Consider the following 26,437-nt stretch of genomic DNA (forward strand, 5'->3'; position numbering starts at 1 on the left):
GTGTTAACATATGAACGTTTGGTGACTTTATGGCCTGTTTTAGAGCTGTGTAGCAGTGATGGTGTTAAGGGGATTTTCAGGTGAACAAAAGAGATGAGCATTCGCGGATACAAACTCTAATAAATCAATCTGGTTTAATACAAGTTGCAACAGGGAGACACCTCCAGAACAGAAGCAGAGAAACATGTCCCAGTATATACACAGCATCAGGAAATCAAAACTACTTTGTCAGCCGCTAAAGAATCACGGTGTTCCACAGAACACAACAACAATCTGTCCTTGGCCTTTGGACCTCAATCCCTATAAACAGATATAACTTTAACATACAGCATCGAGTCTAGTGGCCATCAACCCGCACAACCAGAACACTTGAGATCATGTGTATTACTGAAAGGGGAAACGCATCTCCTAATCGCTGCCTGCATGTACCTATCTACCTCAAAACCATCAGAATGGAGAAATACATTTCACTTCAAATGTATTTTTTGCCATTCTAGAGTCATGCACTACTCATAAAACATATTTAGAATTTGTATTTTTCAGAAACGTAAAATACTGTTAAAAATAAGTACAATATAGTGATATGATACAGTATTTTGGCCATACCGCCCAGCCCTGTGTAGTACACATACACACAGATGTAGACGTTTACGCTCACACAGAAGCACATGCACGCACACACACACACATGCGTGCGAGCTGCTGCTGCTTGCCGAAGGGACCTGAAAGTAGGTCAGATAGCTCTGCTCTGGCCAACAAAACTCGCCCTTCATATTAGACTCTCTATACCCTCCCTTTTGACACACACATCCTCTTTTCTCTCTATCGCTCTCTCTCTCTCTCTGTCACACATGCACACACACACACACACACACACACACACACACACACACACACACACACACACACACACACACACACACACACACACACAGTGTTTCCTCTCAGCAGTATTGTAGTGTAAACTCAGTCCCTCCTGCAGTGCCAACCCAGTGTGTCACAGTGCCAACTGGCCCGTGGCTCTGGTGCCCTATGGCTTTTTGTCTCAGTGCAGTGGCCTGTGTTCAAATGAGATGTGTGTGTGTTGTTGCAATCAGTCTCCTCATTAGCGTGGTGACATCATTTGAGGTTTCGTTCTTCATCACTGACGGCAGATCACATGCTTACGCACACATACGAACATCGCATAAGACACATCTGGGGCCTGGCGTCCATCTGTCTCTCATTAACCCGAATGTAACCCCCTCACGCACACGTGCACACACACATACACACGTGCACACCGTCTAACATTACCCTCTGACTTTTTTCTCTTCGTTGTTTTTTTACATTCCTCTCTTCTGTTTAGGCCTCTGTCTTTCTTCCTCAAACTCTTTCCCCCATTGGCCTGCCATGAGTTTCGGGTCTTGTGTTGATCTCTTGGCTTTTCTTATTTTTCTTTTAATCTCTCTCCTACTTTCCTTGGATGAATTCCTCACATCATTCTGTTCCTCTCCTCTCCCCCAATCTCTTCATCTCTTCATCTACCCATTAACTTGTCCATCTGCTCTGTAACAGTCAGGTCAGAAGTCTATTTCTACTCAGTGCCTTCGGAAAGTATTCAGACCCCTTGACTTTTTCCACATGTTGTTACTTTACAACATTATTCAAAAATGGATGAAACTGGGAGTCGGGAAGCAAGTTCAGGGTGTCAATCATTTAATGAATAAATGAAAAGATAATACAAAACAAGAAACACGAACAACACACAGACATGAAACAGAAACAATGACACCTGGGGAAGGAACCAAAGGGAGTGACAAATATAGGGCAGGTAATCAAGGAGGTGATGGAGTCCGGGTGAGTGTCATAATGCGCTGATGCACGTAACGATGGTGACAGGTGTGTGCCATAACGAGCAGCCTGGTGACATGGAGGCCGGAGAGGGAGTACAGGTGACATAAACAATAAAATCCTCAGTAATCTGCACACAAGACCCCATAATGACAAAGCGAAGACAGGTTTTTAGAATTGTTTGCAAATTCTATACAAATAAAAAACAGAAATACCTTGTTTACATAAGTATTCAGACCCTTTGCGGTGAGACTCTAAATTCAGCTTGGATGCATCCTGTTTCCATTGATCATCCTTGAGATGTTTTTACAACTTGATTGGAGTCCACCTGTGGTAAATTAAATTGATTGGACATGATTTGGAAAGGCACACACCTGTCTATATAAGGTCCCACAGTTGACAGTGTCAGAGCAAACAACCAAGCCATAAGGTCGAAGGAATTGTCTGTAGAGCTCTGAGACAGGATTGTGTTGAGGCACAGATCTGGGGAAGGGTACCAAAAACAGTTCTGCAGCACTGAAGGTCCCCAACAACACATTGGCCTCCATCATTCTTAAATGGAAGAAGTTTGGAACCACCAAGACTCCTCCTAGAGCTGGACGCCCGGCCAAACTGAGCAATCAGGGAGGTGACCAAGAACCCGATGGTTACTCTGACAGAGCTCTAGAGTCCCTCTGTGAAGATGGAAGAACCTTCCAGAAAAACAACCATCGCTGCAGCACTCCACCAATCAGGCCTTTATGGTAGAGTGGTCAGATGGAAGACACTCCTCAATAAAAGGCACATGACAGCCCGCTTGGAGTTTACCAAAAGGGACATAAAGACTCTCAGACCATGAGAAACAAGATTCACTAGTCTGATGAAACCAAGATTGAACTCTTTGGCCTGACAGCCAAGCGTCACGTCTGGAGGGAACCTGGCACCATCCCTACGGTGACGCATGGTGATGGCAGCATCATGCTGTAGGAATGTTTTTCAGCGGCAGGGTCTGAGAGACTAGTCAGGATTGAGTCAAAGATTAACAGAGCAAAGTATAGAGAGATCCTTCATGAAAACCTGCTCCAGAGCACTCAGGACCTCAGACTGGGGCGAAGGTTCACCTTCCAAGCGGACAACGACCCTAAGCACACAGCCAAGACAACGCAGGAGTGGCTTCGGGACAAGTCTCTGAATGTCCTTGAATGGCCCAGCCAGAGCCCGGACTTGAACCCGATCGAACATCTTGGGAGAGACCTGGAAATAGCTGTGTAGCAACTCTCCCCGTCCAACCGGACAGAGCTTGAGAGGATCTGCAGAGAAGAATGGGAGAAACTCCCCAAATAGAGGTGTGCCAAGCTTGTAGCGTCATACTAAAGAAGACTCGCTGCTGTAATCGCAGCCAAAGGAGCTTCAACAAAGTACTGAGTTAAGGGTCTGAATACTTATGTAAATGTGATATATTCGTTTTTTATTTTTAATAAATGAGGAAACATTTCTAAAAAACCTGTTCTTGCTTTGTCATTGTGGGGTATTGTGTGTAGATTGATGAAAAAAAAAAGAATTGAATAAATGTATGACTAATGTTGTAACGTAACAAAATGTGGGAAAAGCAAGGGGTCTGAATACATTCCGAAGGTACTGTATCTTGTTTAGATTAAGCTGTAAGAGATATAAGGATTTAAATCAAACCATATCGATGTTTTATTCATTTGAAGTACATTTCCCTCCTCACAACACTTCAGGGACCATCTTAATGTTGCTGTTAGTGTGGCGCCTGACCTCTGACCTCTTCCTGTAGGTGGACTTTCCCACGTCGTCGTTTGAGGTGCGCTTTAGCACCCCCCCTCCCGCAGAGTTCAGTCCCCATTATGACTTCTCCAGGCTCGACCAGCACAGCCAGAGACAACTGCAGGATGTACTGCACAAGAAGTCACTCTTCTGGTGAGACTGCTACACCGTCAGTCAGTCTCTCTCTCTCACGCTACCTTTCTGCTCACTCACTCACTGCATGGAATGACAGAACAGCCCTGGTAGACCGACGTACATTATTACCACGTCGTTATAATGTCACTGTTTACACTGCATTAGAGAGTATCGTATGTTTTTGTGCTCGTGTTCAAACCCAACAGCTGTAGAGGTTATTGAGGGGCGTTACTAGGTTAGTAGTAGCCTGAAATCCAGAACCTGTTTTAGTGGCATTCCACCAATGATATCTCAAACAGAATGGTACCCAGGCTAGGTTAGTAGTGGACAGAGCAGGAAGACAGAAAAACAGATGCAATGCTGCTTGAAAGTATGTGAACCCTACAGGGCTGGTCATTATTTTGCTATAAAATATTAAAATAAACATAGAAAATCCTTATCTGAACCCCAATTTGTAATAAAGACATTCCAAGTAAATGACAGAAACAAAGAAATATGATATTTTCATTGTTTATTTAACAAAAGTGGTTTATTTAACAGATACTCAGATTTGATGTGTGCAAAAATATGTGAACCCCTTCAGTCAATAGCGTGTGGCACCTCCATTAGCAGCGATAACTTGGAGTAAACATCTCCTATAGCCAGTAATCAGTCTCTGACATCTGTTTTGAGGGATTTTTCCCCACTCCTCCTTACAGAACTCAGCCAATTGAGTGAGGGTTGAGAGGTCTCTGGCATGAACTCCCCGCTGCAGGTCCTGCCACAGTATCTCGATTGGATTTAGGTCAGGACTTTGACTTGGCCAATCCAAAACACAAATCGTCTTTCTCCTGAGCCATTCTTTGGTCGATTTGCTTGAATGCTTTGGGTTGTTGAATGCTTTGGTACCAGCTTTAACTCCTTGACTGATGGCCTGACGTTCTGTTCCAGAATCTCCTGGTACACCTCAGAATTCATGGTTCCCTTAAATGATGTGGAGTCGTACAGGTCCAGAAGAGGAAAATCAGCCCCAGATCTTGACATTCCCACCACCATCCTTGACTGTTGGGATAAGGTTATTTTGGTGGTAGGCAGTGTTGGCTTTTTGCCAAACATAGCGGTGTTGATTCTGACCAAAAAGGTCAAAAATGTCTAGATGTTATGTTTGGGTTGGCTTTTACCTGATTTATTATTGGGGATATTTTGGAAGGGCGTCCACTTCTAGGCTAAGTTGCTGTCATGTTAAGTGCTCTCCATTTGTAAATGACTTGCCTCGCTGTGGACTCATGGAGCTCAAATCCTTTTGAGATTATTTTATTGCCTTCCTCAGGCTGATGTGCTCTCACTACCCTTGTCCCGATGTCCTCTGAGATCTCCTTTCCTCTCGGCATGGTGTGCTTTGCATTCAGGTTTCTTATCTGTATTTATGAGAGTCCCGCCCAAACTCTTTACTAATGATCTCTCCTTTCATTGGGTCATTTGGTATTATTTACACACCTGATTCTACTCACCTACTTGATTTAACCAATGGAACTTGGGGCTCACTTATTTTTGCACCTGCACTAATTACTTTTTTATTTTATTTTTCTATTACACACATGATTTCCTTTTCACCAAAATATGGTATTGGTAAATATAAACCTGTAATGTCAGATCAAAAAGACTGGATCTGATTAAATGAAGATTTCATGGTAAAAAACAAAAAAATATCTAATTTCAGCAGGGGTCCACATACTTTCAAGCAGCACTGTATGGGCAGTGGGATGCACTGGGAATGCTATTGGGGGAGGGAGGGAAGAGGGGGTCCAGTTGATGAGTGATGTCATAGCAGCAGCTGGTGGTGAATCCTCCCCAGATGATATTATACCCCCTCTCTCCTCCCCCCTCTTGTCTCACCATCCCCCTCTCCTCTTTTGTCCCATGTGTGTGTGTGTTTGCGTGTGTGCACCATTTACAAAAGAGATGAAAAGGTCACTGAATATTAATCAGACCGGTGATCTGAATTCCTAAGAGAGGTAGAAAGAAACTAGGAGTGTTTGTGGAGCTCCACTGGCCTTCTCTGAGGAGTGTGTCGACAACGTTTAACTCAACCCTCCCTGGATATAGAAGGGTGTGTGTCTGTCTGTTTGTATGTGTGTCTATTCACCATATCTCAGTATAATGTTTAGCCCATTAGTGGTTGTCATAGTTTATGATCTGTTTCCTGTTTGTTGTGAGAGAGATAAACAGAACAGTGTTTCTTGGACCACAGTGGGTTTTGTTTACTTCCAAGCAGGATCCTTTTTCTGGGGCTTCGGAGCGTGCCTTTAGATGGAAGGAAGGAAGATGTGCTGTTACCTGTGTCTGTGTCTCTGTCTGTGTCTGTGTCTCTGTCTGTTTGACGTTCACTTTGAGATGGGTCTCCCTCCCCTCTCTTTACCTCTAAATAACGGAGGCTTTTGACTAGAACGTACAATGTGCACACATTCAAAACTTCAACAAATGACCATTTATGGTCAGGATAAGTTTAATATGACATGGCAACTACCAGCAGATGAAGAAGAACGGATACATCAGTGTTGGCAAATTATTATTTAAAGAACATTCTCTTAAGGTGCAGTGTTTCCAAACAAGTGTACTGGCTTCAGTGCCATCCAGTATCAGGCTCCAAGCAGGAAGTAGATTAGAGGAGCTCATCCAATAGCAACAACTGTTGTCCAGCTGGATCATCCAATCCCAACAATGACACAGTATATTCAGCCAATGTAAACAACCGTACCAAGGAGAACTCATCATACGTTAACAGCCCTCTGCCCTGTGTGTCTGCTAGAGCAGTTAGAGAAACCTGTGTGTGTTGATTTAGGCAGAGATTCAAACAAATATGGATTAACGTGTGTGTTGCGTGTGTGTGTGTGTGCGTGTGTGATGAGAATGAATGTACTCACTGACCTTTTAGTTGTCAGTTGACATTTTCACGGTTTCTCCACGAGGTACATCTACTGTTTATTCTCCCTTACCCCAGTCACTGTATCTGTCTTTATCGTTCTTCCTCTACCTTTTGTCTCTCCTCTACTCCCTCTCTCCATCTGTCCCCCTCTCCCTTACACACCCGCTCCGATCAGTCTCTTTTTGTCTTTGTTTCATGCCCGTTTTCAAATTCAGCTCGATAGTTTTTTTCCGTTGGTGTAACCGCGTTCGAATGAGGGTGGCCAAAGCAAGGAGAAACAGAGTAATGTTATCATCAAGACAGAACATAGACATCATTTATACATGTTGGCCACATTTATACAAAGGTAATCTATCTTTTCTTTTTTCTTTTTTTTTACAGTGGAGAATGGCCATCTAATGCTGCAGTAAACAACACCCCACTCTCTTTCCCTCTTTCTTTTCCTTTCATTGTGAGAAAGTATTCCAAGTATGCATGATTTCACTCCCTCTTCCCCTCTCTACCCCTCCCCCTCTCCACATCCCCCTCTCTTTCTCTCACTCTCAAGCTAAGTATGCATGTAAGGTGTTTATATTTCTCCTCGCTCTCTCCCCTCTATCTGTCCAGGTTGACTCCAGAGGACAAGCGTCTGTTGTGGGAGAAGCGTGCGTTCTGCCAGTCAGAGAGTGGTGCCCTGCCCCTGGTGCTGGCTAGTGCCCCCCGCTGGGAGTGGGCATGTCTGTCAGATATCTATGCCCTGCTCCGCCAGTGGGCATGTCTCAACCACCACGACGCACTGGGCCTTCTGCATGCCACGTAAGGGGACTGTGTGCGTGTGTGTGGTTGCCAGGCAATGGTTTCTGGGGCAGCACTCGCCAGGGAAATAGCCACCTTGGCAACAGTCAGCAGGCAACGGTCACCAGAAGGCCTGCGGTTGCCATTCGACCTTGTCACGTTGTGTTAGGACTGTGTAAACAACAGACACATTGGCAGTTTGGGGACATGGTCAGAGACGGGAGTGGACCAGACTAGCTTAGAATCCTGTTCTGGAACATAAACACCATGAACTCACCTCAGCAGGGCAACATGGAAGGCATCACATGCATCACTCGCCTTTTAGAATTACAGTTCAAACATGAATGAGGATGTTAGCAGTTGATGTTATTCTTCAATAACACAAACTCCAAAGCAAATCAAGGGGAGAAAAATTGGTTTATTTGAGAAGGACAAATCATAGATGTTTTGCTGGGAGATATATGTTCAGTCTCCCCTGTCCTCAGCTTTTCTCCACCGAACAAAGAAACAGGATGCCACTTATAACCCCCCACCCTAGCCTGGGGTTGACCTATCATAAGTCTTTGCAGTACAACTGGACCAATGTCCAAATAACAAGTATCCTGCCCCAGACTAAATGTACAGAACGTAGCACACACGTAGCTCTGAGTTCAGGAGTGACAATCCACAGATTCTAAACAGATGTTGAACTGAAACCCAACTCCTATTAACATTGACAATTCCCTATTGATCGTTAATTCTAGTACTCTCATCCTCTGCATTGTGTATTTATCTGCAAAATATTCATATACTCCCCCTAGACCATTTTAAAAATAAGTATAGTTAAAATGTCTTTTTAGAAAACAACAGAAATCATGAAAAAATAGACAGAATATAAACATTAGCAGCAAGCATAAAATCGTTCACATTAAACACCTTGCATTCCTATAAAACACAACGGGCATATTTTAAATGCTGTTGCAATAAGACATAGATTTCACACAAAGTTATAGAAAAGAGGTATTAACAAGTGTGTTACCACATCTGAGAGAGCATGGTTCATTACAGCACCGAGGACAGTTACCACGGGCGCATTGACCACAATCATGAGGCTTGGTGTGACGATGAAGACCCTTATGATCCGAACCACATTCTTGTGAACACCACTGACACCCATCTCCAGAAGGACACGGTTGATGAATCTTATGATATTCCCTATCACGTAACTGTCGGATTTTAGCAGACAAACATCGGGCAATAGCACACTTGATAACCTAGATGAGGATGAGGAAAAATAACCACAACTCCCACTATTGGAAGTATCATGCCCACCAAAAAACTTCCCCATGTACAAAATGTGGAAGAACCACATGACTAAGCCTAAATCATCTAGATTGTAATCATGATATTTAGCACCCTCAGTCCTGATCTTTTGGATTAGGTCAGTTATTTCCTCAGAATGATCAGGAATATTTGTACAGCCTCCAGCACCAATAACAGCACATGTACCCCCTTGTGCGGACAGAAGATAATCAAGGGCCAAACGATTTTGCATTGCCACAGTCCGAATGGCAACCATCTCGGCTGTAATTAACTCAAGACTCTCAGCTGTACTATTAGCTAGGGTTTCCAAAGAGTTAGCCATATTAATAACTTCCCAGTGCTATTTTAGAAATCCCATAAGAGGGAAAAGCAATCGCAAAGAATCTCTCCGTTTCTGTAATCACACGTTTATGACGCTGTGAAAAAAGAGAATTCACAGAATGTCTTACGTACGACATATCCCAAATAACCCGACCCTAATAACACAACAATAATAACCCGACCCTTGCCACAACTTTGGTAACCAGGAATAGGCGTAGGATCCACAGATAAAGTAAGTCCCAGGAGATATTATACCACGATCGATGATATTACCGAAGGTATTGGCATAAAAAGTAGTCCTAGTGCCATTACTGAGTGTCAATTCAACAGACATTAGACATTCCACAACCTTAGCACTGTCACGGACAGATAGATCGATCTGTTGTCTGATCACACTTACTCTGTCCTACTTTGACAAACGTGTCCTGGTGCAGTTGAGACAAATTCCGAGAGAATGACCTATTAAACCATAACCACCCAACCGAGGCATGTGTAAGAACTAGGTAAGGTGGTCGCTGATTAGTGTCATTGGTAATCTCAAATGAAAGAAGGTACCTATCACTCCAGGATGTCAGCTCCACCCCCAACTCATCCACATGTTGTTGAATGGACACACATCCAGGAGTCTCAGGCCTCCTCCAGCACCTATCTGCAGATCCTCCAGCACCTATCTTCAGATCTAGGTACTCTCGCATGTTGATGCGCAACATTCTTACCCAAATTGGTACCAATATGTGTCTTATACCAATTAAGATCCCTCCATATACCCAACATTTCACTCTGGTTAAAAGGAATAGCCACTAATGGAATACCTGCCCTTGATGTGAATGGTTCGTACGTACAAACCCAACAGTTACTTTGATTGACTACTGTGGCTTAGTGTAGAGAGAGAGCTAGAAACGTATTGACGCCCGAGTGTCCCTCATCCATATCTGTGTTAGAAATGGAAACACAACCCACATCCTGTATTAGGAGGAAACTCACAAGGAAAATTATTTCAAACGTCTTCCACTTCCACAATAATATTAAATCGTCCTATTGTCAAGGTAATCATTCACCAAGTCCTTCAAAAGTGACCAGCTCTTCCACACTGGTATCAGTCCCACATAGATAACTATTAGAAATGATGTTCTGACAGTCTGCCAGCAGTGAGGAATTCTTCTTCCATTCCACTGGTTGCACTTCGCCGGTGATCTTGTATCGTTTCAGGTACAGTCAAGGAATATTGCTGCAGCCCCAGACGATAGATTCTCATAACCTGTAACGAAGGAAACAAAAAAAGTGAAAGTAACATGTCCTGGATTGAAGAGAAATTGATATTTCACGTAGATTTCCCTAAGTCAGCATGTCCTGATTTTCAGGAAAAGGTTGTACATTTCACCTAGATATCCCTATTATGACGACTGCGGTACATAACATAGAAGCTTATCAGGTTCTGATCATCTTACTATGCTTCTTCACCCGAGATTGACCCCCGATTGCTAGTCAATCAGTTCTATTCTCCAGGCTCCGCTTTGTCATCAAAATGGACAACCTTGCAATGAATGACATGTATCCATCGTGATTTTCCCAGGACTTTTACTGCTGACCTTGATAAGGACCTTCCCATTTTGGCCCTAATGTCTCTGTCACATTTTTTTACCATCACCCACTGTCCTGGCACTACGTCATGTCCCCACTCGGGAGGTATTCCCCATTAAAGAGTTGTATGCAATAGTTAAGCATTCACTCATAAAGTGAACTCCTGTTTTTCTCAAATCTAACGTGCCTGGTATTATCACATTGTCCATTGTAGTAACTACCCATCCTACCTGCCTCACACCATGCTCCATAATGCTTGAACCATCTGTGTATAAGATAAACTCAGGTTTTTCCAACGAGTGACTCTATAAACCCGTCCGAGAGCTGATCCAAAACCAACTCACAACAGTCGTGTTCAAGTCATGTGGTATCTGGAGGAAGCACCAGAGTAGCTGGATTACATGGTCTCTTTTCAACTATACCCATGTCCCATAGATCTTTAATCAGTATTTTAGTAGCGTCCATAGCTTCCTTGCTAATGGGATATTGTTTTGTGCAAGGTAGGGCAACACCTGTCAAGCACACTGATTCCATATCCAATGTTCCACACTCATTTGTCTTCGTAGTCCAAATAGCATTGTTCTGAACTGTAGAGCCTGCATCAATCTTCATTGGACCAATAGAAATTGATAATGGTTTGGTTTGTTTCACATCTGTCTTCGTCTCCCCCCCACTCCTGTTGCTCTCATCTTCTTGCTTGTGTACTGAGGACATATATATGTTTTGCATAAGATATGGGCAATACAGTGATTTCAGCACCCGTATCTCCCAAAATAATCTACTGCAAAGTTGTTAACAATCATGTTCACATATATTCCATCCTATTTCATATGTACACCAGCTGAGATGGGACGTAAGAGGGGGTCTGTTAGTTTACCTCCACAGCATCCAGCAAACTCTGCTGCTGAGCCGGAGAGAGCTTCTTACATTTTGCAACAACATTGTGTCGTTATGGCTGTTGTCTTGATTCCATTTTCCCTTAGATGGACCCTTCTTCTCCTGGCCACTTCTCATAAAATCATGTTTTCTTTTCCGACATTCTCGTTGCCAGTGAAACGGAAATCCCGCAATAATAACATACACCAGGTTTCTCTTCTACTGTACGAATAATGTTGTTGGTTTCACTCGGAACCTGCACATCTCTGATACCCACGTCTCGTGGATGCTTTAACGTTTTTGACCATTCATCCAACTGTTTTGGAGATGCTGATTTACATGTGATTACTGTCTCTAGAGGTTTGTCTTTACTCCCTTTTACAGCCTGTGTTCTGGTTGGCCTAAGACATCGTTCGTCACTGCTGTCAGAATCTGTTGACTCAGTGCCAGGCAGTGCTGACCAGATGCTTGAAACCTGATCTGCCTTACACAACTCAATGTGAGGATAGATAGATTGGAGAACAGACAGGCCACAGGTCGGGGTCACGTCTGACTTTTTCAACTGTGTCTCCTGCTGCAATACGGAATTTCTCCTTTTAAGGTCTTTATTTGTTCACCAAGAGCTTTCAAACGATCCTTTTCTCTCTGCATTGTCATAATATTAACTTCCAACGTTGTATAATATATATATCTATGTTTATATATTTATTTATCCCCTAATATATATATATTTATATAACCCCTTTTGAGGACTCAAACCTCTTCTAGAGCACAAATTGTTTCTGTAGGGCCTGGCTACCCATAACTTATGTTCACCACTAAGAGCTTGTTGAAGGATTACATTAACCACACGTGTAAAAATTGCTACTTCACTAGCAACTCACTTCTATGCAACAAGAAGGTTTCACAAAAACAGAGGCCTCCAGCCTTTTAATAGAGTAACAAAGGACTAAACTCTGTAATAAAACAATGGACTTGAACGCTTATACATCACAGATACATATCACTCATTGCATGCACTATTTTAACCTGATTTGGTTATTTTTAAATGATATTGGTCTAGACTCACCCAGCAATTCTGCCATCAATCAGGAGATTAAGAGTTGACCCCCCCATGTGGGTGGCACACAGTCTTCTCTCTTTACTCTGGATCAACACACAGTTGATACATTTTTCTAGTTGTTGTTGTTCAGACCAAATCATCCGGGTGACGGCACCAAGTGTTAGCAATTGATGTTATTCTTCAATAATACAAACTCCAAAGCAAATCAGGGGGAGAAAAATATATTTATTTGAGAAGGACAAATCATAGATGTTATGCTGGGAGTTCAGTCTCCCCTGTCCTCAGCTTTTCTCCACCGAACAAAGAAACAGGATGCCACTTATAACCCCCCACCCTAGCCTGAGGTTGACCAATCAGAAGTCCTTGCAGTACAACTGGACCAATGGTCAAATAACAAGTATCCTGCCCCAGACTAAATGTACAGAACGTAGCTCTGAGTTCAGGAGTGACATTCCACAGATTCTAAACAGATGTTGAACTGAAACCCAACTCCTATTAACATTGACAATTCCCTATTGATTGTTAATTCTAGTACTCTCACCCTCTGCGTTTTGTATTTATCTTCAAAGTATTCTCATAAGGATAAGTCCATGCGTTTGTTTGACCTCTCAAATATGTCGTCATTTTGGATTGAAACAATGTAATAATTGAATGCATAATGGATTCAAATGTCTGTCAGCTTCCCTGATCAGGAGCTGAGGCGTACTGCAGTACAGTGGATGGACTCCATCTCTGACCCTGAGCTGCTGGACTTCCTGCCGCAGCTGGTGCAGGTAACACCTTTATAAATGCTTAATGAATGTCTTACGAACACTTCACGGACACCTTATCAAAGGGCTATGTGGAGCTATATCCATATTTCTTACACCTATCCTTTGCATCTTTCTCTAACCATCTCTCTCGCTTTCTCTCAGGCTCTGAAATATGAGTGTTACCTTGATAGCCCGTTGGTACGTTTCCTGCTACGGAGAGCCATAGGGGACATGCGCATTGCACACTACCTCTTCTGGTGAGACCTATTCAGATATCAGCCATACACTCAGCCTTCTCTGTCACACACAACTTGATGTAGGCTCTCACAGACATATACACATGTATACATGACACGTGCAGTGCCTTCAGAAAGTATTCACACCCCTTGACTTTTTCCACATTTTTGTAGTGTTACAGACTGAATTTAAAATGGATTAAATTGAGATCGTGTATCACTGTCCTACACACAATACCCCATAATGTCAGTGGAATTTTGTTTCTAGAAATATTTTCAAATTAATAAAAAATGAAAAGCTGAAATGTCTTGAGTCAATAAGTATGCAACCCCTTTGTTATGGCAAGCCTAAATAAGTTCAGGGGTAAAAATGTGTTTAGTAATTTGCATGGACTCACTCTTTGTACAATAATGTTGAACATGATTTTTGAATGACTACCTCATCTCTGTACCCCACACATACAATTATCTGCAAGGTCTCTCAGTCGAGTAGTGAATTGCTAACACAGATTCATCCACAAACACCAGGGATGTTTTCCAATGCCTCGTAAAGAAGGGCACCGATTGGTAGATGGGTAAAAAATAAAATAAGCAGACATTGAATATCCCTTTGAGTGGTGGTCAAGTTATTAATTACACTTTGATGGTGTATCAATACACCCAGTAACTACAAAGATGCAGGCGTCCTTCCTAACTCAGTTGCCAGAGAGGAAGGAATCTGCTCAGGGATTTCACCATGAGGCCAATGGGGACTTTAAAACAGTTTCAGAGTTGAATGGATGTGATAGGAGAAAAAAGTTGTTGATCTATCCTCAGTTTAGTTACTCCACAATACTAACCTGATTGACAGAGTAAAAAGAAGGAAGCTTGTACAGAATACAAATATTATAATACTGCAAAATATTTGGCAAAGCGATTTACTTTTTATTCTGAATACAAAGTGTTATGTTTGGGGCAAATCCAATACATTACTGAGTACCATTCTCCATATTTTCAAGCATGATGGTGGCTGCATCAGGTTATGGGTATTCTTGTAATCGTTAAGGACTGGGGAGTATTTCAGGATAAAAAATAAACCGAATGGAGCTAAACACATGCAACATCTTAGAGGAAAACCTGGTCGAGTCTGCTTTCCACCATACACTGGGAGATTAATTCACCTTTCAGCAGAACAATAACCTAAAACACAAGGCCAAATCTACATGGGAGTTGCTTACCAAGAAGTCAGTGAATGCTGCGGAGTTACAGTTTTGATTTAAATCTGATTGAAAATATATGGCAAGACCTGAAAAAGGTTGTCTAGCAATGATACACAACCAATTTGACAGAGCTTGAAGAATTTTGATGAACAATCCAGGTGTGGAAAGCTCTATAGAGATTTATCCCCCAAAATATATTTTAATACCAGTTTGTAAAACAACAATGTGGGAAAAGTCAAGGGGTGTTAATACTTGCTGAAGGCACTGTATGTAAATGAGATATTGCTATATTTAAATTTCAATAACTGTGCAAACATTTCCAAAAACATGTATTCACTTTGTCATTATGGGGTATTGTGTAGATGGGTGAGAAAAAAATAAAGAATACTTTTTGAATTCAGGCTGTAATGTGGAATAAGTCAAGTGGTATGAATACTTCCTGAAGGCACTGTACATACAACCACCTCTAATTCACATAGACTTCAGTCATTTCATGACTCACATTCGCTCACAGAAACACCCGCTTAATCATACAGTACTGCACTGGAGCCCATACATGACAATGCAGTAATGTACAACGATGTCATTGACACTTTGTATGCGTGTGTTTGTCCTGTTGAAGACATGTCGCCACCTGCTGGACAGATTGGGAAATGCCAGAACAAACTTTCTGTAGTATACATTAGGATTTTCAGAATGGATTCTTAAAAATGACTTAACACAATAGCATCAGAAGACAAAGTACACAATTTTATATATTTACACAATATACAGTACTGCACAATGGACCGTAACAGAGAGTTGCAGTCTGTTTTAGAATGGGTGGCTAGTAATAAACTAGTCCTGACCATCTCTAAAACTAAGAGCATTGTATTTGGTACAAATCATTCCTTACGTTCTAGACCTCAGCTGAATCTGATAATGAATAATGTGTGGCTGTTGAGCAAGTTCAGGAGCCAAAATTATTTGGTGTTGGATTGGAAACTGTCATGGTCAAAACATATTGATTCAATGGTTTTAAAGACGGGAAGAGGTCTGTCTGTGATAAAGAGATGCTTTGCTTTCTTGACACCACGCTCCACAAAGCAAGTCCTACAAGCTCTAGTTTTATCTTGATTATTGCTCAGTTATATGGTCAGGTGCTGCAAAGAATGACCTAGAAAAAACTACAGTCGTCCCAGAACAGAGTGGCACATCTTACTCTTCACTGTAAGCAGAGGGCTAATAATATGCATGCCGGTCTCTCTTGGCTAAAAGTAGAGGAGAGACTGACTGCATCATTTTGGGATTTTATACTTAACATGTGTTAAATTCCAAATAGTTTGTAATGTCAAATTATACACAGCACTGACAGACACCCTTACCCCACCAGACATGCCACCAGGGGTCTTTTCACAGTCCCCAAATCCAAAACAACATACATTATTATATGGAGCCATGATTGCATGGAACTCCCATCTCAGATTGCTCAAGTGAACAGCAAACCTGGTTTAAAAAACAGATAAAGCAACACCTCACGGCACAACGCCTCTCCCCCATTGGACCTAGATATTGTGTGTATGTACTGATATGTAGACTATGTGTGACGTTTGAAATGTATGTATTTCTGTTCTTGAGCTGTTCTTGTCTATTAGTACAGAACATTATGTCATGTTTCATGTTCTGTGTGGACCCCAGGAAGAGTAGCTGCTGCTATCACAACAGCTAATGGGGATCCTAATAAACTACTAGTACCAAGTATGACCAATAGCCAGGTAGATATTGTCCCTTTGGAGTACTTCAGAAATGCGTTCTTCTTTCCTACATTACTTTAAGAATACAGACCTGAATTGTTTGAATTTGTGAAAATGATAGGGTAACATTACTTTTACCACCCGATCATTTATAGATCTGTGCTTGCCTCAAGGAAACAAGGAAGGATGGATACACGGCAATTGTTATAAATCAGTTTCTTTACGTGTTTTGAACCTCTCTCTCACTCTCCCAGGTTGTTGAAGGACACTCTGCAGGACAGTCAGTTTAGTGGGAGGTACCAGCACCTGTTAGCAGGCCTGCTGTGCTGTGTGGGTCGGGGTCTCAGGGAGGAGTTTGACAGACAGTGCTGGCTGGTCACCATCCTGGCTAAAGTAGCCCAACGTGTCCGGGACGCCTCTCCCTCCAGCAGACAGGCCATCCTTCGGGAGGGACTGGAGGAGGTCAGGCAGTTCTTCTCAGTCAGTAGCAGCTGCCGTCTCCCCCTCAATCCTGGCATGCTGGTCAAAGCCATCAACATACAGGTACGTGTTTTTTTATTTTTTATTTAACATTTATTTTGACAGGGAGTCAATGCTGAGACCGAGGTCTGTTTTCCAGATGCACCACAATACACATCAAAATACAATAAACCCATTAAACTACACATTCATATACACAATAAAATGCACATTATAATACATGGGTGCCACAGGGTTCAATTCTTGGGCCGACTCTCTTCTCTGTATACGTCAATGATGTCGCTCTTGCTGCTGGTGAGTCTCTGATCCACCTCTACGCAGATGACACCATTCAGTATACTTCTGGCCCTTCTTTGGACACTGTGTTAACAACCCTCCAGACGAGCTTCAATGCCATACAACTCTCCTTCCGTGGCCTCCAACTGCTCTTAAATACAAGTAAAACTAAATGCATGCTCTTCACCCGATCGCTGCCTGCACCTGCCTGCCCGTCCAGCATCACTACTCTGGACGGTTCTGACTTAGAATATGTGGACAACTACAAATACCTAGGTGTCTTGTTAGACTGTAAACTCTCCTTCCAGACTCGCATCAAACATCTCCAATCCAAAGTTAAATCTAGAATTGGCTTCCTATTTCGCAACAAAGCATCTTTCACTCATGCTGCCAAACATTCCCTCGTAAAACTGACCATCCTACCGATCCTCGACTTCGGCGATGTCATTTACAAAATAGCCTCCAACACTCTACTCAGCAAATTGGATGCAGTCTATCACAGTGCCACCCGTTTCGTCACCAAAGCCCCATATACTACCCACCACTGCGACCTGTACGCTCTCGTTGGCTGGCCCTCGCTTCATACTCGTCGCCAAACCCACTGGCTCCAGGTCATCTACAAGACCCTGCTAGGTAAAGTCCCCCCTTATCTCAGCTCGCTGGTCACCATAGCAGCACCCACCTGTAGCACGCGCTCCAGCAGGTATATCTCTCTGGTCACCCCCAAAGCCTATTCCTCCTTTGGCCGCCTCTCCTTCCAGTTCTCTGCTGCCAATGACTGGAACGAACTACAAAAATCTCTGAAACTGGAAACACTTATCTCCCTCACTAGCTTTAAGCACCAGCTGACAGAGCAGCTCACAGATTACTGCACCTGTACATAGCCCATCTATAATTTAGCCCAAACAACTACCTCTTCCCCTACTGTATTTATTTATTTTGCTCCTTTGCACCCCATTATTTATATTTCTACTTTGCACATTATTCCATTGTAAATCTACCATTCCAGTGTTTTACTTGCTATATTGTATTTACTTTGCCACCATGGCCTTTTTTTGCCTTTACCTCCCTTCTCACCTCATTTGCTCATATTGTATATAGACTTATTATTCTACTGTATTATTGACTGTATGTTTGTTTTACTCCATGTGTAACTCTGTGTTGTTGTATGTGTCGAACTGCTTTGCTTTATCTTGGCCAGGTCACAATTGTAAATAAGAACTTGTTCTCAACTTGCCTACCTGGTTAAATAAAGGTGAAATAAAAATAAAGAAATACACGAAAAGCTAAACACAATCATAAAAAAACTGACACATTCTTCAGTTAAAAGGTCCCCTAACAACTGTCTGAAATGCCCTAGAGGCACCAATTCCTCCTATTTTAAAGTGTATTGTTGATCATTCCACACGTAAGGTGCAAGGAAATTAAAGGCTGATTTACCTAACTCTCTAGACACCAAAGGAGTCTCCAGAGTTAACCAACCCTGTGAACGGGTTTGATAACTTGTCATTTTCAATCTTAACAGTGATGTTAGGTAAGTCGGAAGTTTGTGGAGCAGGGCTTTGTAAACAAAAAGAGCTTGACGATGTGACCTAGGTGACTTCAAATGCGTTCAGCCAACCTTTTGGTAAGAATACAGTGATGAGTAATAGAACTGTCTGTGATAAAACGAAGGGCGCTATGAAAACGTAGAGGCACATGCACTTTGATCAATTGTAGCACCATAATCAAGAACCGGTAGAAAGGTTGACTGCACAACCTGCTAACTAGAGAGAGACAAGATCTGTTTCTGTAAAAAAAAGGATTCGTTTCTTAACAAGCTCAGTGGTATGTTTTTTAAAACAAGAAATCATTGTCTATCCAAATACCAAGGTGTTTGTATGCAAGGACTTGTTTGATTATAGAACCATCCGATGAGTAAAGATGTAATCCACCCGAGACAATCTTACAAGAACTTGAAAACAACATGTATTTAGTTTTAAATCAGTAAGGGCTTCCTGCACAACTGCAAAATGGGACTGTAGCCTTGTCACAGCCAGGTCAGCAGTCGGGGCAATTGCCTATGTAATAGTATCATCCTCATATAAATTACATTTGAAAATGTTAACAGATTAATAGCATTTATATAAATACTGAAAAGAACAGGTCCTAGTATTGACCCCTGCGGAACACCTTTATGTACTTCAAGAAATTCAAGAAACCTCGTCAATCACAATGGCCTGAGGTCTGACACTAAGATAATCATAAAACCATGATCAGGCGTCAGAGCTCAGGTCTATCTAGGACAACTTATTCAATGAAATAGCATGATCAACAGTATCAAAAGCTTTTGACAGGACCACAAACAAAGCAGCACATTTCATTGTCGTGTCTAAAGCATTGACAAGATCATTAACAACTAAAGTGGTTGCTGTAATAGTCCTGCAGTATGCCCATGCCTAAACCCTGGTTTACATAAAAAAAATACACTTCTCAGATAAAAAGAGCAAAGTTGTATATTACCAAGGATTAGAGAATATTAGCTGGACAAGGAAGACTTGAAATGGGGCGATAATGATTAAGATCACTACTATCGCCGCCCTTATGGAGTGGCAGCACAAGAGCTGATTTCCATACTTGGAATATTTCCTGATAACAATGTTAAATAAAACATGTGGGTTATTGAGCCAATAATGATGGGCGCTGCACACGTAAGCAGACCAGGATCCAATTGGTCGCCCACTGTGGATTTATTGTTGTCTGTGGCTAGCAAAGCATCCAGGACTTATTTATCTGTAAATAGCATAAAAGAAAAGCTTTGACTATCATTTCTCTGATCATTCTGCAAGTTACCCCTATCAGCATCCAGACCAATATCATTTTGAATAGGCTTAGAAGTTCCTTTCAAAGAGATAGCCCGCTGAAATAAAATGGTGATTACATGCATCAGTGATGGCATTTTTGTCCGTAATGAAGCCTGTCTGAATTAAGATGTTGGCAGAGAGGATGAAAACTTGAGGGATTTGACCGTTTTCCAGAATTTAGCCGGGTTCCCGTTACAATGGGAGAGCGCCTTACATAATAATCAGATTTAGCCTTTCTGATTAGTGTTACACAATGATTCCTCAGTTGCTTAGAAGCTTGCCAGTCCGGGCCTAAGCCTGTGTTACTGTCATTGACCCAAGTATCATCTCTTTTATGAATGATAATTCCCTGGTCAAATGTAGGATACTGTAGGGAATGGGGACGCATGCCCGTGGTTTGTTTGCATAAATGCTAATGCACAGTGTCTTTGGTTGCTTGTGTGTATGTCGCCTCTGGGTGTTCTGTGTTCAACCGTAGTATGTGTATGTTTGTTTTGTATTTAAGTGTGTGTATGTGCTCCTGTGTGTGTTTTTAGTCTGTATGTACGCTCCTGTGTGTGTGTATTTGATCTCTAATCCTTTCTCTCATCTCCGGTCTGCAGTCGTGTTCCTACTTCAACTCCAATGCCGTGCCTCTCAAACTGTCCTTCCAGAACCTGGACCCTCGAGGAGACAACATCAACGTCATCTTCAAGGCACACATTCAAAACTACTGAATCAACAAACCATTTAATTGTGCCTTTCTGAACCCTTGTTGACCTTCGACATCTGTGACCTCTGTGTCTTGTGCCCTTTGACCTCTACTTCCCAGTCAGGTGATGACCTGCGCCAGGACATGCTGACCTTGCAGATCATCCGCATCATGAACAAGATCTGGATCCAGGAGGGACTGGACATGAGGATGGTCATCTTCAGATGCTTCTCTACTGGACGAGGCAGAGGTGAGGAGGGAGGAAGGGAGAGAGGGGTGAGGGAGGTGGAGATATGAATTGGGGATGAGTTACAATACTGACTCGCTCCCCACTCTACCTACCGCCTCCCCCTCTTTCTCCTCCCTTCTATCCCACCCTCTCTCTACCTCTTCCTTCCCCTCTCCCTCCTCTCTCCTGTTCTCCTCTCCCTCCTCTCTCCTGTTCTCCTCTCCCTCCTCTCTCCTGTTCTCCTCTCCCTCCCCATCTCTCTCTGTCAGGTATGGTGGAGATGATCCCCCAGGCTGAGACTCTGAGGAAGATCCAGGGGGAACATGGAGTGACTGGTTCCTTTAAGGACCGCCCCCTGGCTGACTGGCTACAGAAACACAACCCCACAGAGGACGAGTACGAGAAAGTACGGTCACTAAAGCGCACGCGCACAGTTTTTCGCATGCACGCACGCACGCACTCAAGCACACACACATATACACACACACACACTCTGTCTCGCTCTGTCTCTCTCTCTCTCTCTGTCGTACACACTTTGACCTGTAACCTCTAACCCTGTTCCATGTCATGCTAGGCTGTGGAGAACTTCATTTACTCGTGCGCAGGCTGCTGCGTGGCCACCTACATCTTGGGTATCTGTGATCGCCACAACGACAACATCATGCTGAAGACCAGCGGTCACATGTTCCACATCGACTTCGGCAAGTTCCTGGGACATGCACAAATGTTTGGCAACATCAAACGGTGAGCCCGGGAGGCAGAGAGGACGCTGGGAAATGTATGCCCAACTTCAATTTAATCCTCTGTCCTATCGCTAGGACAGAGGATCACAACTTTAGCCACTTAGTATTTGTTTTTGGCTATGCCTTACCGGAGGGTCCTTGCTATCTAGAATCCTTTGGATGTCCCAACTCTGATGTCACCCCATTAAAGTTGACATTTAAAATGGTTAAGGGTAGGGGTTAATGTTAGGGCTTAGGGTATGGACGTCTCAAGGATCCCGGTAACTGTCTTTTTCTGATTGGCAGACCGATAAAGATGGTTCTGTTCCTATTGGTAGAGACCAATGGCCCCATGTTCTGATTAGCATTTCTCTCTGTGTGTGTGTTTGTGATTGTCAGGGACCGTGCTCCGTTTGTGTTCACCTCTGACATGGCCTATGTCATCAACGGAGGAGACAAACCTTCCAGTCGCTTCCATGACTTTGTGGACCTGTGCTGTGAGGCCTACAACCTCATCCGCAAACACGCACACCTCTTCCTCAACCTACTGGGACTGGTGCGTACACACACACACACATACACACACAAGCACACGCACACGTGCGCACACACACTGATGTTTTCCTGTGTTTCCTGTGTAAGATGTTGTCATGTGGCATCCCTGAGCTGTCCGACCTGGATGATCTGAAGTACGTCTACGACGCGCTGAGACCTCACGAGTCTGAGGCTGACGCCACCATGTACTTCACCAGGTACACGCACACACACACACTTCTGTTTCAATGTCTGACGTCAGATAGTGCGACGGCCGCCTGCACTGATCTGTCTGATAACACCCATGGGATAGCTAGAAAGAAGTTCAGCTACAATATGGTGTCGCAAATGTTACCACGGTGACACCATCCACTGAACCCCCTTTCATCTTCACAAGAGACAGTTCATCTTACAAAAAAGCTAAACCTGTAGCTAATATTTCCAGTTTTCACTACCTAATTCTGCATTTACTGTAGGTGTGTTTTGGTGGTAGAATCATTTCTGAAATTCGAAATGTGCATGAAAATTTTGCTCGCTGCTTGCTGGCTGAACCAGTATCAAATCAATCCATATGAAACGAAAGGGAGGGATGCTAACAACGCTAGTTCACACACTCAATGCTGAGTACACCATCTTGCTAGCTAGCTAGTGTATTTGGAGTTCTAGCAAATGTTTATGATATCTGTTCGGCCCTGATTAATGCGCCGAGATCTACAGCACGGCCGAGTTCCACATTCTACATGACAGATTGGTTGAGGGACGAGCGTCACGTAGGGGTGATGCCATCTGACATGAGACTATGACTCCTGTATACAACTCTATACTGTAGTCCTATAGACCGTATAGTCATAGACTGTGTGTCTCTCTCTGGTTTTTGCATTTGTCTGCTATGGTTGGTTATCTCTTGTTTGACTCATCCCCTCCCCCTCTCTCTCTCCCTCTCTCACCCCTCTCACTCTCCCCCCCCCCCCCCCTCTATCTTCTCTCTCTGTCTTTCTGTCTTTCTCTTGTGTCTCTCTTTCTCTAGGTTGATAGAGTCCAGTCTGGGCAGTGTTGCAACTAAGTTGAACTTCTTCATCCATAACTTGGCCCAGATGAAGTTTGCCTCATCCGAGGAGCGTCCTGTGCTCTCCTTCGCCCCGCGGGTTTACACCCTCAAGACTGACGGACTCATCCGCAACCTCTTTGTCTGCCGACACATACGAACCTACAGCCCCAGCAAAGGATACGTAAGTCTACAGTCATACACACCTACGACCCTGGTAAATGAAACATACGTAAGTCTACAGTCATGTACACCTACGACCCTAGTAAATTAAACATACGTAAGTCTACAGTCATGTACACCTACGACCCTAGTAAATGAAACATACGTAAGTCTACAGTCATGTACACCTACGACACTAGTAAATTAAACATACGTAAGTCTACAGTCATGTACACCTACGACCCTAGTAAATGAAACATACGTAAGTCTACAGTCATGTACACCTACGACACTAGTAAATGAAACATACGTAAGTCTACAGTCATGTACACCTACAACCCTAGTAAATTAAACATACGTAAGTCTACAGTCATACACACCTACGACCCTAGTAAATTAAACATACGTAAGTCTACAGTCATGTATACCTACGACCCTAGTAAATTAAACATACGTAAGTCTACAGTCATGTACACCTACGACCCTAGTAAATGAAACATATGTAAGTCTACAGTCATGTACACCTACGACCCTAGTAAATTAAACATACGTAAGTCTACAGTCATGTACACCTACGACCCTAGTAAATGAAACATACGTAAGTCTACAGTCATGTACACCTACGACCCTAGTAAATTAAACATACGTAAGTCTACAGTCATGTACACCTACGACACTAGTAAATTAAACATACGTAAGTCTACAGTCATGTACACCTACGACCCTAGTAAATTAAACATACGTAAGTCTACAGTCATGTACACCTACGACCCTAGTAAATTAAACACGAAGGTCTACAGTCATGTACACCTACGACACTAGTAAATTAAACATACGTAAGTCTACAGTCATGTACACCTACGACCCTAGTAAATTAAACATACGTAAGTCTATAGTCATGTACACCTACGACACTAGTAAATTAAACATACGTAAGTCTACAGTCATGTACACCTACGACCCTAGTAAATGAAACATACGTAAGTCTACAGTCATGTACACCTACGACACTAGTAAATTAAACATGCGTAAGTCTAGAGTCATGTACACCTACGACCCTAGTAAATGAAACATACGTAAGTCTACAGTCATGTACACCTACGACACTAGTAAATTAAACATACGTAAGTCTACAGTCATACACACCTACGTCCCTAGTAAATTAAACATACGTAAGTCTACAGTCATGTACACCTACGACCCTAGTAAATTAAACATACGTAAGTCTACAGTCATGTACACCTACGACACTAGTAAATTAAACATACGTAAGTCTACAGTCATGTACACCTACGACCCTAGTAAATTAAACATACGTAAGTCTATAGTCATGTACACCTACGACCCTAGTAAATTAAACATACGTAAGTCTACAGTCATGTACACCTACGACACTAGTAAATTAAACATACGTAAGTCTACAGTCATGTACACCTACGACCCTAGTAAATGAAACATACGTAAGTCTACAGTCATACACACCTACGACCCTAGTAAATGAAACATACGTAAGTCTACAGTCATACACACCTACGACACTAGTAAATTAAACATACGTAAGTCTACAGTCATACACACCTACGACACTAGTAAATTAAACATACGTAAGTCTACAGTCATACACACCTACGACACTAGTAAATTAAACATACGTAAGTGTACAGTCATGTACACCTACGACACTAGTAAATTAAACATACGTAAGTCTACAGTCATGTACACCTACGACCCTAGTAAATGAAACATACGTAAGTCTACAGTCATACACACCTACGACACTAGTAAATTAAACATACGTAAGTCTACAGTCATACACACCTACGACACTAGTAAATTAAACATATGTAAGTCTACAGTCATACACACCTACGACCCTAGTAAATGAAACATACGTAAGTCTACAGTCATGTACACCTACGACACTAGTAAATTAAACATGCGTAAGTCTAGAGTCATGTACACCTACGACCCTAGTAAATGAAACATACGTAAGTCTACAGTCATGTACACCTACGACACTAGTAAATTAAACATACGTAAGTCTACAGTCATGTACACCTACGACCCTAGTAAATTAAACATACGTAAGTCTACAGTCATGTACACCTACGACCCTAGTAAATGAAACATACGTAAGTCTACAGTCATGTACACCTACGACACTAGTAAATTAAACATGCGTAAGTCTACAGTCATGTACACCTACGAACCTAGTAAATTAAACATACGTAAGTCTACAGTCATGTACACCTACGACCCTAGTAAATTAAACATACGTAAGTCTACAGTCATACACACCTACGACCCTAGTAAATTAAACATACGTAAGTCTACAGTCATGTACACCTACGACACTAGTAAATTAAACATACGTAAGTCTACAGTCATGTACACCTACGACCCTAGTAAATTAAACATACGTAAGTCTACAGTCATGTACACCTACGACACTAGTAAATTAAACATACGTAAGTCTACAGTCATGTACACCTACGACCCTAGTAAATTAAACATACGTAAGTCTACAGTCATGTACACCTACGACCCTAGTAAATTAAACACACGAAGGTCTACAGTCATGTACACCTATGACACTAGTAAATTAAACATACGTAAGTCTACAGTCATGTACACCTACGACCCTAGTAAATTAAACATACGTAAGTCTATAGTCATGTACACTTACGACACTAGCAAATTAAACATACGTAAGTCTACAGTCATACACACCTACGACCCTAGTAAATGAAACATACGTAAGTCTACAGTCATGTACACCTACGACCCTAGTAAATTAAACATACGTAAGTCTATAGTCATGTACACCTACGACCCTAGTAAATGAAACATACGTAAGTCTACAGTCATGTACACCTACGACACTAGTAAATTAAACATGCGTAAGTCTACAGTCATGTACACCTACGAACCTAGTAAATTAAACATACGTAAGTCTACAGTCATGTACACCTACGACC

The 26,437-nt window shown here is 42.4% G+C and overlaps 1 protein-coding gene across 1 annotated transcript in view; it reads left to right on the forward strand.

Moving 5' to 3' along the window:
• The window catches only part of LOC120062974 (phosphatidylinositol 4-phosphate 3-kinase C2 domain-containing subunit beta-like), a 72,781-nt gene that overhangs the window by 38,249 nt on the left and 8,095 nt on the right, over positions 1 to 26,437 (forward strand). Inside the window, exons 15-26 of the mRNA XM_039013029.1 lie at positions 3,611 to 3,753; positions 7,247 to 7,435; positions 13,237 to 13,330; positions 13,472 to 13,566; positions 16,732 to 17,020; positions 20,679 to 20,771; positions 20,888 to 21,017; positions 21,266 to 21,402; positions 21,571 to 21,740; positions 22,118 to 22,274; positions 22,361 to 22,470; positions 23,280 to 23,481. Of these exons, the coding sequence (XP_038868957.1) occupies positions 3,611 to 3,753; positions 7,247 to 7,435; positions 13,237 to 13,330; positions 13,472 to 13,566; positions 16,732 to 17,020; positions 20,679 to 20,771; positions 20,888 to 21,017; positions 21,266 to 21,402; positions 21,571 to 21,740; positions 22,118 to 22,274; positions 22,361 to 22,470; positions 23,280 to 23,481 (1,809 nt within the window). The remainder of the gene's footprint in view (positions 1 to 3,610; positions 3,754 to 7,246; positions 7,436 to 13,236; positions 13,331 to 13,471; positions 13,567 to 16,731; positions 17,021 to 20,678; positions 20,772 to 20,887; positions 21,018 to 21,265; positions 21,403 to 21,570; positions 21,741 to 22,117; positions 22,275 to 22,360; positions 22,471 to 23,279; positions 23,482 to 26,437) is intronic.

This window comes from Salvelinus namaycush, chromosome 2, assembly GCF_016432855.1.
Source record: "Salvelinus namaycush isolate Seneca chromosome 2, SaNama_1.0, whole genome shotgun sequence".
In the NCBI taxonomy this organism is placed as follows: domain Eukaryota; kingdom Metazoa; phylum Chordata; class Actinopteri; order Salmoniformes; family Salmonidae; genus Salvelinus; species Salvelinus namaycush.